Source organism: Pieris brassicae, chromosome 6 (genome assembly GCF_905147105.1).
Source record: "Pieris brassicae chromosome 6, ilPieBrab1.1, whole genome shotgun sequence".
In the NCBI taxonomy this organism is placed as follows: domain Eukaryota; kingdom Metazoa; phylum Arthropoda; class Insecta; order Lepidoptera; family Pieridae; genus Pieris; species Pieris brassicae.
This window is the reverse complement of record NC_059670.1, coordinates 7,291,372-7,306,600: the sequence shown is the minus strand read 5'-3', so window position 1 is coordinate 7,306,600 and position 15,229 is coordinate 7,291,372. Positions and strand designations below refer to the sequence as shown.

At 32.5% G+C, this 15,229-nt stretch overlaps 1 protein-coding gene across 1 annotated transcript; it reads left to right on the top strand.

Annotated features, from left to right (window-relative positions):
- Positions 1–8,657: 8,657 nt before the first annotated feature.
- Positions 8,658–13,407, top strand: LOC123710613. Its single transcript, XM_045662632.1, has 6 exons — positions 8,658–8,708; positions 8,907–9,026; positions 10,201–10,351; positions 10,748–10,869; positions 11,198–11,376; positions 13,404–13,407. Exons 1-6 carry the CDS (start codon positions 8,658–8,660, stop codon positions 13,405–13,407), a joined length of 627 nt encoding a protein of 208 aa, XP_045518588.1.
- Positions 13,408–15,229: the final 1,822 nt, after the last annotated feature.

Here is a 15,229-nt window from a genome sequence, read left to right as displayed (position 1 = left end):
ATTTCTAGGCAAAACAATGAAAGCCTAGGCCAGAACTCTTCGCTTTCTCTCAGCAGAGCATATCTCTATGACGAAAACTGGCAATTTTATCACTAATTTTAGAAAAATTAAAAAAAAACTCGTTTGGGTCTTGACACGGGAACTCTGCGGTTTCAATTAGATCCAATAGATTTCTAGGCAAAACATTGAAAGTCTAGCCAGAACTCTTCCCTTTCTCTCAGCATAGCATACCTCTATGACGAAAATTGGCAATTTTATCACTAATTTTAGAAAAATTAAAAAAAAAACACTTTTGGGTCTAGACTTGAGAGCTCCACGGTTTCTATTAGATCTAATAGATTTCTAGGCAAAACAATGAAAGCCTAGGCCAGAACTCTTCGCTTTCTCTCAGCAGAGCATATCTCTATGACGAAAACTGGCAATTTTATCACTAATTTTAGAAAAATTAAAAAAAAACTCGTTTGGGTCTTGACACGGGAACTCTGCGGTTTCAATTAGATCCAATAGATTTCTAGGCAAAACAATGAAAGCCTAGGCCAGAACTCTTCCCTTTCTCTCAGCATAGCATACCTCTATGACGAAAACTGGCAATTTTATCACTAATTTTAGAAAAATTAAAAAAAAACTCGTTTGGTTCTTGACACCGGAACTCTGCGGTTTCAATTAGATCCAATAGATTTCTAGGCAAAACAATGAAAGTCTAGCCAGAACTCTTCCCTTTCTCTCAGCATAGCATACCTCTATGACGAAAATTGTCAATTTTATCACTAATTTTAGAAAAATTAAAAAAAAAACACTTTTGGGTCTAGACTTGAGAACTCCACGGTTTCTATTAGATCTAATAGATTTCTAGGCAAAACAATGAAAGCCTAGGCCAGAACTCTTCGCTTTCTCTCAGCAGAGCATATCTCTATGACGAAAACTGGCAATTTTATCACTATTTTAGAAAAATTAAAAAAAACTCGTTTGGGTCTGGACACGGGAACTCTGCGGTTTCAATTAGATCCAATAGATTTCTAGGCAAAACAATGAAAGCCTAGGCTAGAACTCTTCCCTTTCTCTCAGCATAGCATATCTCTATGACGAAAACTGGCAATTTTATCACTAATTTTAGAAAAATTAAAAAAAAACTCGTTTGGGTCTTGACACGGGAGCTCTGCGGTTTCAATTAGATCCAATAGATTTCTAGGCAAAACAATGAAAGCCTAGGCCAGAACTCTTCCCTTTCTCTCAGCATAGCATACCTCTATGACGAAAACTGGCAATTTTATCACTAATTTTAGAAAAATTAAAAAAAACTCGTTTGGGTCTTGACAAGGGAACTCTGCGGTTTCCATTAGATCCAATAGATTTCTAGGCAAAACTATGAAAGTCTAGGCCAAAACTCTTCCCTTTCTCTCAGCATAGCATACCTCTATGACGAAAATTGGCAATTTTATCACTAATTTTAGAAAAATTAAAAAAAAACTCGTTTGGGTCTTGACACGGGAACTCTGCGGTTTCAATTAGATCCAATAGATTTCTAGGCAAAACAATGAAAGCCTAGGCCAGAACTCTTCCCTTTCTTTCAGCATAGCATATCTCTATGAAGAAAACTGGCAATTTTATCACTAATTTTAGAAAAATTAAAAAAAAACACTTTTGGGTCTAGACTTCAGAACTCCACGGTTTCTATTAGATCCAATAGATTTCTAGGCAAAACAATGAAAGTCTAGCCAGAACTCTTCCCTTTCTCTCAGCATAGCATACCTCTATGACGAAAATTGGCAATTTTATCACTAATTTTAGAAAAATTAAAAAAAAATCACTTTTGGGTCTAGACTTGAGAACTCCACGGTTTCTATTAGATCTAATAGATTTCTAGGCAAAACAATGAAAGCCTAGGCCAGAACTCTTCGCTTTCTCTCAGCAGAGCATATCTCTATGACGAAAATTGGCAATTTTATCACTAATTTTAGAAAAATTAAAAAAAAAACACTTTTGGGTCTAGACTTGAGAGCTCCACGGTTTCTATTAGATCTAATAGATTTCTAGGCAAAACAATGAAAGCCTAGGCCAGAACTCTTCGCTTTCTCTCAGCAGAGCATATCTCTATGACGAAAACTGGCAATTTTATCACTAATTTTAGAAAAATTAAAAAAAATCACTTTTGGGTCTAGACTTGAGAACTCCACGGTTTCTATTAGATCTAATAGATTTCTAGGCAAAACAATGAAAGCCTAGGCCAGAACTCTTCGCTTTCTCTCAGCAGAGCATATCTCTATGACGAAAATTGGCAATTTTATCACTAATTTTAGAAAAATTAAAAAAAAAACACTTTTGGGTCTAGACTTGAGAGCTCCACGGTTTCTATTAGATCTAATAGATTTCTAGGCAAAACAATGAAAGCCTAGGCCAGAACTCTTCGCTTTCTCTCAGCAGAGCATATCTCTATGACGAAAACTGGCAATTTTATCACTAATTTTAGAAAAATTAAAAAAAAACTCGTTTGGGTCTTGACACGGGAACTCTGCGGTTTCAATTAGATCCAATAGATTTCTAGGCAAAACAACGAAAGCCTAGGCCAGAACTCTTCCCTTTCTCTCAGCATAGCATACCTCTATGACGAAAACTGGCAATTTTATCACTAATTTTAGAAAAATTAAAAAAAAACTCGTTTGGTTCTTGACACCGGAACTCTGCGGTTTCAATTAGATCCAATAGATTTCTAGGCAAAACAATGAAAGTCTAGCCAGAACTCTTCCCTTTCTCTCAGCATAGCATACCTCTATGACGAAAATTGTCAATTTTATCACTAATTTTAGAAAAATTAAAAAAAAAAACACTTTTGGGTCTAGACTTGAGAACTCCACGGTTTCTATTAGATCTAATAGATTTCTAGGCAAAACAATGAAAGCCTAGGCCAGAACTCTTCGCTTTCTCTCAGCAGAGCATATCTCTATGACGAAAACTGGCAATTTTATCACTATTTTAGAAAAATTAAAAAAAACTCGTTTGGGTCTTGACACGGGAACTCTGCGGTTTCAATTAGATCCAATAGATTTCTAGGCAAAACAATGAAAGCCTAGGCTAGAACTCTTCCCTTTCTCTCAGCATAGCATATCTCTATGACGAAAACTGGCAATTTTATCACTAATTTTAGAAAAATTAAAAAAAAACTCGTTTGGGTCTTGACACGGGAGCTCTGCGGTTTCAATTAGATCCAATAGATTTCTAGGCAAAACAATGAAAGCCTAGGCCAGAACTCTTCCCTTTCTCTCAGCATAGCATACCTCTATGACGAAAACTGGCAATTTTATCACTAATTTTAGAAAAATTAAAAAAAACTCGTTTGGGTCTTGACAAGGGAACTCTGCGGTTTCCATTAGATCCAATAGATTTCTAGGCAAAACTATGAAAGTCTAGGCCAAAACTCTTCCCTTTCTCTCAGCATAGCATACCTCTATGACGAAAATTGGCAATTTTATCACTAATTTTAGAAAAATTAAAAAAAAACTCGTTTGGGTCTTGACACGGGAACTCTGCGGTTTCAATTAGATCCAATAGATTTCTAGGCAAAACAATGAAAGCCTAGGCCAGAACTCTTCCCTTTCTTTCAGCATAGCATATCTCTATGAAGAAAACTGGCAATTTTATCACTAATTTTAGAAAAATTAAAAAAAAACACTTTTGGGTCTAGACTTCAGAACTCCACGGTTTCTATTAGATCTAATAGATTTCTAGGCAAAACAATGAAAGCCTAGGCCAGAACTCTTCGCTTTCTCTCAGCAGAGCATATCTCTATGACGAAAACTGGCAATTTTATCACTAATTTTAGAAAAATTAAAAAAAAATCACTTTTGGGTCTAGACTTGAGAACTCCACGGTTTCTATTAGATCTAATAGATTTCTAGGCAAAACAATGAAAGCCTGATAGATGAATTGCCAATTTTCGTCATACAGGTATGCTCTGCTGAGAGAAAGCGAAGAGTTCTGGCCTAGACTTTAAATGTTTTGCCTAGAAATTTATTGGATTTAATAGAAACCGCGGAGTTTTCATGTCTAGACAACATGCTTTTTTTTTAATTTAGTGAAAAGTTTGAAAAATGCTAATTATTTCGTTTTCTCTCACTCTTCTTTATTTTTTTTTAATAATCAAACCTTTTTATTTTTGTATTTAAATGATTAGGAACTATTACAATTAAATTGGTTGTTTTAATAAGACCTTTTTTTATCGAAATCTATAAGAAATGCTTTGCTGTGCCCGGTAAGCTGGCAGAGCATTTCACGATTTAAAAAAAATATATTTTCTGGACTTAAATGTGCAGAACTCTTTCTAAAAACTATCAGGAACTCTAGAACTATTATGTTTGCTGCCAGAACTCTAATTTTTTGTGCTCTGCTGGTAAGTGCTCTGCTAACTTTACAGACACCAATACCAGAGGGCTCCCGTTGCTGACTTTAAGGAATTACTACATTCTTTTCGTAAAGGATCCAAAGTCTAATTGGTTCGTAAATACTTGAGTGGGTTGCACATACTGTCTTAAATAACGCTCAGTTGTGGAACGACAGACGTTCAAATGATTAGGATGGAATTTCGTATTCCGATGACGTCGGATGACGAAACTCAGCTGCCTGTACTAGTCCAAACAAAATGAAGATGAAAATATAACGACCTGATTTAAGTAGCATTCTTTAATAGTTTACTTTTTACTTAAGAGACCATAAGATACTTGACAAAACCGTTTCCTGCGTATTTACTTGCATTTAAATTAATTTAGTGCTCGATCTGAACTTGTGTACTTTTATATTTTTAAAACGGGTAATTCCGCAGGCAAAGCAGAGAACTCATTTGTTTTACACTCATTCATAAATATTTACTTTGAAACAATAACAGTAATACATTCTTTATTCATTATCATAACCGTGAATGAGTGTAATTCTTAATAAAAACGAATTGCAATACTGAAACAGTAATGATAGCATTAATAATCCTTTCGGCTATAATGGAAACTGTTTCGGGAGGTAAATTAAGATATTTAACATTTATTAACTTCAGAATCCGTAAGTTTTATAATAATGGAATCATATAATCAATACGATTAAGTGTGTTCTATATGTTCCATGGTTTTTGGTTCATGGCCATAGATATTTTCTATGCAGGAATTAGACCTACATACGTAAATCGATGATACAGACACATTTCTTCTTCTATTTTGTTTATATTTTTTACGACTGTGATATCGCCGCGCAGGTATACTCCCAATGTCAAAAGGCTCGCGAGTGTTTTGACGGCCTTTTAAAATTTAGTTTCCTTAAGGAATCTACATTGAATTGGCTTAAAATCGTATACTTCAGTGGGCAGCTGATTCGACATAGTGGTGCTGCAAACTGCCTTGAAAAACGCTCGGTTTATATATTATGTATGTATGTACGAGGCAATAAACTTTCATTGACAGTCCCAAAATTCAACATATCAACTGCTAGACTGCGAGCACAGTGCGGAAAGGACAATTCACCAATATCTGTAGTTTACGAAGGCTTTGGTATAATCGAAACCTATCCCTGGCTGGGAACACTGGTTTATCCTCGAGGTATTTATTATATTTGCTTATATTTTGTTTTCATTGAAAAGAGGGAGGTGTGAAAATACATAAAAATATGATATTGTAATGATTTAAAAACTTTTCACTATGATGTTTTTCTTTGTCTCTTTAATAACTGAACTCTGGATCTTCGGATGCTGCGGAGTACACGCTGGAAGAGTCACTTACTGCTGCAGAATTATCAAAAATGTTATTTTGCGATTTTGTGTGACGAGATGAAATAAGGTCAATAATTATATTATTGCGCTTGAATAAATTTGAAGAAAACAATGAGAAATTAACAAAATCGCAAATAAGAATTCCTTTTGAACATATCATATTATGCTAGTTACGTATTTACAGGTGATAAATTACTATCGATAGCAGTGGTGTTGGTGTCAAAACAAATGGCTGTCGGACCCGCGATGGACATAGACAAAGTGCCTAAGATCGATTTCAGGTGACACACACTCTATTGTCTTTGTACACATGTATTTGATCATTTTAAAATAATGTTCCTATAACTACAATACTTTAGACAAATCATTAATTTTTATTTTTGAAACAAATTTTACTAAGATTTTTCCGAAATTATTTACCCACATTTAAACATGGCTATCTTCAGTTACGACTATTCAATCAATAAAACGGAGTTCTATTATAAAGTGTCCATGAGTTATGAGTTAACAAACTGAATAAAAAGAAGTTAATAGACTGTGGCGGCAGACTTAAGATATAAGCGCGAAAAATGTAAGTTTTGTAGTCAGTTGGAAATATACCACCTCTTAGAGCACACGCATTTAATTTTCAGCCATTCTTTTTTTAGATCAACTCCAAATAAGGTCGACAAAATATCTTAACTTGTAAAATGCATTCGTCACATTTTGAAATACTGTTCACAGATCGCGCTCAAGAGTCATACTGGGTACAAACTGCAGCGGTCCAGCATTTCGGGTAATCAATTATTCGTTTCATCCAGACTATGCTAAGTCTACCTTCAGTGCACCAACCATCATACAATTGGCCTTTAATCGTAGATTGGCAGGTAAATAATGTTACCAGATAATGATTTGAATATCCTTATTTTCTATGTCTTCAAATATCATCTTTATTTGTAAACAATAAGATGTTTTGTGCCTGTGTTTTAAAATTGTAGGGTACAATACTTGATTCATAAGATTTAAGCAAGCATTTGCGCACATCACACACGTAGCCACTAAGCTAGCATATCTTTCATGAGTAGGTAAATACTTCTGTTAAAGAAACTTATCATCTTTCTATACAGCCTTTTTTGGGCCCTCTATTTTTGAGTTTCAAACTTATAAATGTATTCAAACGCCTTATATACAATTCACATACAATCATTATAGTGTATTATGCATTATGCCAGCAGTTATTATCTTACTGCATTTCGGTATGGGGCGAAGCGGCGTCGCCTTCAATGCTGAAAATTTAACGTGCCCATCGCGCTATTCTTGCAATAACTAACTTCAAAACTGTACAATGGAACAAAGCCTCTAATGATTAGACAACTATACTTATAGGCAATATGCCGTTTTTTGGAAACAAACAAAACCACATCATACACAACGCAAACCTATATATAGTGCTAGTGCTCTTTCTCGTTTAATTAGACCCCCTTTTTATTATGTGTAATAAAGATTTTTTTCTATAGCAAAAGAATTTCTCTTTCACTAATTAATGTTCAAATAATATTTTGTATCAACGTTATTTTATTTTTGCATACATGAAGAGAAGTCATTACGGTTCAGTGAATTAATAACCCAAAATTGAAATATATTTTTCTTATAATCCTATAATTTCTTATTATACAAGAGAAATTTCATGTATTTTTCTTTCAAGATTTATATTCCTTTGTATATTTTAAATATTCAATTTAATATAAAGCGCTGTTTCTAATAACAGAATATCTTTAATATTAGGATACCCGTTCACTTCCGCTTTCTTCAACAAACATCGCAACTCATCGAATAACATTAAAATCGCTGAAATAGAGTGTAAAGCCAACAAATTAATGTACGTAATGCTATTTAATGCAAATTATACGTTTAATTCACAGGATTTCGACCAATATGCACACCGCCGGTCGCGTTAAATAATGCACAGTTCTACGCCATGACACTCTCAAATGGTAATTTCGCACCTAATTTTGTTCATACTGCGCTTTTAATCATATAATATATCATTTTGAATGAAGCTCTATTTGTGCTGCTCTAATTTATTATTTAGGGGGAAATGTTTTATAGAGCATAAGCGCTGAATGTAATTTGTATTATAATGATACATTTTTGTAATTAGTTTTGGATTTAATATACAGATACAAATATAGTTTTTCCATGAAATAAAAGTATGTAAATTAAATATACGTTTAGATAAAGATATAACCCTTACATTGAACTACATCATTTCATTATTTGGCGATTCCTTTAAGGTCTCTGCAGTTAGGCTATGGAATTCACTTCCCGTCCCTATTCGCTTAGCTCCTTCTCTATCTTCCTTTCAATTTCTTCTGTCCAAACATTACCTGTCCACATCGTATCCTTTCGTATAACTTTCTTACTAACTACTAACTTACGTGAGACTTATCTTAAATTATCGTGATTTATGTGTCTTTTTACTTTTTACTTTTTCTTTCTATTTTTAATGTATAATCTTTTTAGTTTAGTTTGTTTGTTTTGTTCCTGTTTAGTTTTGTCTTAATAACTGTGTATAATATGTATTTTTGCACTACTTGCCTATCTTATGTAATTTAATACATTGTTATTTATCTTTTTAGTTACTCAATATTTGCCTGGAAGAGATAGCTCGATGTAGTGTAACGAAGTGTTAATAAATAATTTGATATATTATGTAGTTGAATGTAAATTCAACTACAGCTAGTTTACAGATTTCTCGTATTTTTTTTATAAATTATCCGTGTCATTTTCAAGTATTTGTAACTTATCTATGCCATAGAAAAATACGGACTACAAATAAAAAAAATATCCGAAATAAGTGATTAAGAAATAATAATAATAATAGTGCCGAAGTTTTGTTTTAGATTGCCATAAGTCGAGAATAATGGTGTATAATATGGCGTACGTGAAACCGGAAGTATGTCAGGAGTTTTATACTAAATCAGAGGTAAATACCTAAAATAAGGTTTATACCAATCAAATTTTTCAATTGTGTTCTATGTACGACTTGTCATTAAATCGAATCAGTTAGTTATTGTTGGTATTTAAAACCAAAGCTGGTTTCGAGTACAAGCGTATTTTTTTTATCGAATTGTGTTTTAAATTAAGAAGTTATAAATTACGATTTTAATTTATGTCCTTTCAGTTAGACATAGACAGCATGTGGCCAAGTCACGTTCTTTGCGCTAGAGCGATGTCCGGTAAAGACTGCATATGGCATAGTGGCACTATATTGACTGTTCGACAAAACGGCCAATGGAGTTTGGTTAGATTTTTACAGTAAAATATTTGTTAATCTGTTTCGTTTATATCATACCTAGGTAACACTGAAAATGTTTAGAAAATGAAAAACAGTTTAATGTAGAAAGTTGCCAGTACCTTTCGAAGTAATCTCCGTTCCTCTCTACATATCGTCGCATTCGATGGAACTACTGAGAAAAGCAGTGTACCCATTCTTCCTTAGAGGTCTCTTCTATGGCATTTTCGTACGCTTTCACTGCATCTTCATGGCTCATAAAGCGAATACCTCGAATTTCATCTTTAGTTCTTGGTAATAAATGAAAGTCGCAGGGCGTCTGGTCATGACTATATGGCGGATGATCGACAACTGCCATAGTCAAATATTCAACAATCCGTTTTGCGGAGTGTTCTGAAGCATTATCGTGATGAAGGAGATCCTGCTTCGAGGGCACTGCTGTCGAATTTTTTCCAAGTCAACAGGTAAACAGCGATTGATATACCAGTCTTCAGTAACTGTCCTTCCATCTTCACACACATCAACAGAACTGTCGCGAAATGACCTTTCCGACCAAAAAATTAGACAATCATCTGTTTTCCTTCTTCCTTTCTTTTATCTTAGTTGGCCGATCCTCGGAAGGAACCACCACTGAGCTGATTGTCTTTTAGTTACGGGTTCGTAGCAACATATCCAGTTTTCATCCTACGCGGATCATCATTGGGATTGCTACGTCCACGCTTAAACTGGTTAACCAATTGTAAATAGTGGCACGAGATGGACCTTCATTAAGAAATGCTAATCACAGACTATCATAGCTTTGTGGTTGAATAAGCCCACAACGAAAGTCATAATAAATCATTGACCGAAAATTTTCTCGCGTAACAAGAGTTTTAGATTTGCCGCCAATTCACAAAAACAAACAACAAACGAATGAAATCTACTACATTAGGTTACTAAGGAGTTCTAAAATTGAAATTCAAAAAGACTTCATTAGCACTGTTTCTAACTTGCCTTGGGCACCATTTTCAGTGTTACCCACATACTAGCGGCGTGTCATGCCTTCGAGCGAGCGGCATTGTTAAAAATATTAATATTTGTTTTATAATTTGGAAATCAAACAAAATAATCAGCTGATTTCTCACATTCATGTATTAATTTTGTCTCTTTCTATTTTACTTTTGACTATATGTATATTATTTAGGTGGGTATCGGAGTAATGGGACCAGGTTGTACGGCACCATCAAGATTTATTGACTACACAGTGTATCATTTATGGGTAAGGAACAGTATCTTAAGAATCGGGAGACCAGCTGTCACCAAAATAGATGATAACAATATTGTATTAAGACGAAGTAAGTTTAATTTTTTTAATTTATTCATATAGTTGCCAATTCTTATACAGTTTAAATAAGCAGCATTTGTTGTAAACATACTAAACCCACATTCAGTTTAAAAATGTTGAATTGATATAATATATTTCATCACTTTATTTTTTCACAAAGTTAGAGTAATGAGGAAATATTAAATTTGAAGATTACTATTCTTTAGTGAGGTTAAATATATGTCAATAGATTTAGACAAGCATACTATATAATTTTAATAACAAGATGAAAATAAAAATATTTTTTTAATACGCTCGATATATACCACAGAAAATAAGCTATAATATACAGTAAATCTGGCAAGCATGTTTTAGCGTTGGCTAGAACAAGAAGATTTTTTTTTTGTTATCTGTAGAAATTTTCCAGGTGTGTCAAGTGTACAAAGATTCGGACCATGTGATCCAGAAGAAACTAAGGCTGTATTGTTTACTGATAAAACATCAATAGATCAATATATTCCCAGACAACAAAACAGAGTTAGTTATAACGTAAGTAGTTGTTCGTGTATCAAATTGGTTTTTAAACCTAAAAACCAAATCTGTTTTTTAAAGTGAGATGCAAGATAGCTAAGCGGCGGAAAACTTGACATTATAATAACGTTTTTCACTCAACTTCTTATCGATTTTATACGAATACAGTAAGTATATAATCAGGACGAGGTTTTGGTTGCCACGTGTTCATTGCCTAATTTTACTATTTCGTTACTTCGTCATAGAATAATACATCCCAATTTTGGATGTCATCTTTATATTACTAAAATTCACGCTACCTTTACTAACTTTGATGCATTATTTTGTTCTTTACTCGTATTTTCAGTTTACAGTATTCGCAAACGTTGACTATTCGTGCGTCGTGTTCTACGTACGAAACCGCACTCCAAAGAGGAAAGAAATGCCCAAAATATTTCTCCGCCGCTGGTGTACCTCCGAACGAGCAATATGCTACGGCATGAGCTTTTTACAAGTGGACTTTTATCTTGAAATATTTTTTATTGAGTCAATAGTTTATAATATTAAAGTTTATGGAAAGGAACTGAAGTTTTTGAATATAAAACGAACAATGGCGTATTTTAATGAAAAGAAGAAATCACCAGTGATAGCAACCTTAACTCCTGCCACTTCAAAATCACCGACCGTTTATAAATAACTATTTATTTAAGCCCCGTTGTATTACTATTTTTTTGTGAATATATTATAGTTAACCTTAAAGAAAACACTTTTTTACCGGATTGAAGCTATATATTATTATAAACTTATAATTATTTGACATAATTTTAAAATTATGTAAAATAATTATTATAAAATTATTATGAAATTTTGTCTATATAAAAATGTAATATAACAAGATATGTCATTACAAGTAAGTATAAGTTTGTTATGGAACTTTTTAAACCTCTTTACAACACTTAAGACTTTTGAAAATGTGTCTCATGAGCAAACTCAACGCACGTAACATAATTTGATAAGTTTCATGCGCTGCAACGGCTGCACAAAATTAAGGCGGAATTTTACAGAAGAATAAAGTGGTTGCCTGGAAGTGATCGCTCGAAAGCTACAAGGCCGCCAGTTTTCGTTTAATTATATCATTGTATTCTATATTTGTGTGCCACAAAGTGTTAATAAACATATGATTTTATTAATATTTATCAATTTCCAAGCCCTTTAGAAACGTCAAAAGTTCTGTTATAAATTGAGTTATGAAGATAGAAATATACTCCTTACGACATATGAGCTTTTCCTTTAAAGCATTGCCAGTGAAGTGTCATATTTCAAAGTGTATAAATTAGAATTTCTCGTACAAAGTATATTTACGTTTGAATGTCCTAATTTATTTTCCCTTCGCACCTTATGACTCGTGTTCGTTCAAATAAATTAATTTAATATTATTCCGAGTCTCATGTATTTTAATAAAAAAACATTTAAATTAATGTTTTTTAACGAATTCTATTTATATGCGCGGAATTACATTTTCCTATTATTCGATGTGTGCAGTATTAATCGAGGTTAGTCTATAAAAAACTAGTCTTAACTAAATCTAATATCATAATTTTTTATAAATACAAGAGTGAGCGTAAAAAATGCTTAGTAAGATTATAATAGTAATTTAAGTAATCGATTATTGGTTTAAACTTATATAAAATCACATAGCAACCTATTGACAGATAAAATGGTAAAAGTTTGTGTATGTGCATTTTTTTAAATATAGTTCTTGGACTAGGATTATATGGGCGTCATATGAAATTTAAGGGATGTCTACCGGAACTGAGACTTATGATATGTTAGATGATATAAAAAAATGCTCATTGCTCTCTTAAAGCGAACGAAATCTATGCGAATTTTATCACATATATAATATTTGAATTTGTTAAAGCATGTTCTGGGATCACATTTGAAATCCTTCAAACGTTTTATTATTTTCAATGACTTTGTAAAACTAACATTATAAATATATATTTAAAAACCGCTCCGCATCTGCATTCAAACCGGATTACTTTTTAAACAATTTTAAAAACATTTTCTTCTTTTTTGCGCTGGCAACTCCGTTTCTTTTAAACCAACCCTTTAGTTGAACGAAGTTCCGACCCATTTGCATAATTTCACGGACCACAGTTACGCTTCAACCACTACATAATAATTTAATAAGCAAAACTAACGTAAAACTTTGTCTTTGACCGCTTTGCCAATAAATAATTAGTTGGAAATGTTGATTTTAATATACCAATAGTTATTATACTAATAGTATTAGTTAATCAACTTATTTCTGTCTGTGTTGTGTTTATATATTATATATCTAAATTATTTCTACACAACGGCCTTATAAATATGAAAGTGTAAACAATCTTAGTATATAGAGAATATTTCATAATATTTAGGTAAAATATTACCTCAAGATGTAAAGGACGTAAATGAATTAATTTCAATATTTAATTCGACGACGAGAAAGACTGCTACACCATGATGAAATATAAATATCAAACTCAAAATAATTTTATTCATATAGGTAACCATATAAACGTCAACAGATAAGATGTTTAAGACGTTAAGATTTATCTAAAGGGATACCCGCGTAAATCAAATAATAATAATATAATTACTCCATACTAACAGCACGTTCAATATACATGATATTGCAGACGTGGGGTGAGTCGCCACCGAGGAGTAAAAAAAATCTAAAACATTTTATATTACGCGTATTATTATTTTCTATAACGAACAAAGGCTATATAAACCATTTGTTTTTAAAATCACAAAATATTTTTATCAATAATTCTCGGCTTTTAAATTAAATAAACTTGTTAAGCCCATAACTAAAGAAAGCAAAAAAGGTTTCATCTCATAATATTTTTAGTAATGTTTTATGTCAGATACGATGGACATCAGAAACACACATTTGTGAAATGATAGAAGTTAAATTTCTGTGCCTACTAAGCCAATAACCTAATAATTTAAGCCCCGAATAGACCATGTAATCCACAAAGAAGCGGCAAACGTTACAAATAGGAAGAGTTTAGGCCTATTAATAAAACGCAACATTTCACCACAAAGACGGTAGATTTTAAATTATTTATTACATATAAATTAGAACCTTTTCTTACGTATTATTTGACATACAAAATTCAATTACTTTTCAACATATACCTTTTATGTAAGTTTACTTTCAGGTTAACCATTTTGCTTTTATAACGTCGAAGCATGTTATTCAAGTAATTAATATTTTAGATCTGTAGAGTTCATCTATTCATCCTTTCACTTCAATTTGTAACTAACTTCATACATTGCATGAGCAAAACACATGCAAAAAATCTTTAATAAATAATAAAGTTTAAGGCTAGTCAATCAATGTAATATAAAATTATACTGGCTTTGTTATTTACTATAGAACTAACGTTTACACATCTAAATTTTGCATGAAATATCGCATGAATAGCTGAAAAATTCTACAACTTTTAATCAAACATTTTACGTAGATTGCTGAAAAAGGTGCACCAAAAACTAAACTGATAAAATACTCTAACGGACTTCCATTGTCACTAAGCTCTCCGACTTAGTTTAGTGATGTTCAGGTATCGATAAATTTGAAAAAAATAAATGTGTTAAATAAAGATAATTTAACCATTTTTCGCTACATTATATTATAACTTTATGTACGTAAATGTCTATGGTAAAAAAATCATTTTGATATTTTATGCTCTTTCTCACATTTGATTAAGTATCAATATACAATATTAATACAACCATTTTGTTGTTAAACTTTTCATGCGCTACTCAGTGGTTGCGTTCGATTATCGCTTTCAGGTTTTATGGCCCAGAAGACTAATCACCTACTTCCTACTAATTCTTAAACGCTTTCAAAAGGTCCATGGCCTCCCATGACATCCCAAGAAGTATCAGTTAACAACAACAAAGGGTCATGATCGTTTGCTGCAAAATAAATGAAATCAATTAAACAGATATAATAAAATATTTTACTGACAAATAAAAGCTTGAAGCCCTGGAGCGCACATAATATTGTTGTTAACATCTTTCGTTATAAAAATATAACTTTTAACACTCGAAGTTGTTTCCAACTAGACTGGAGTTCTAACCATTTAACACAGAAACTTCTCAAGTTAAGACTCTTGAGAAATGTCACTTACAACATTCAATTATACAGGCGAAGCGACAACGATATTATAACTTCTTGTATTTACGCTTTGAACGACGCCTTGAGTTATATAATTTGTTACATTTTTTCGCCGTTCTAATATTCTAGTTGCATTTAGCTTCTAATCATGTCTGTAATATTTGTTTGTTAGTTAAGATTATAACTTTCATTATAAATGTGTGTACAACAGATAATTAATTTAGA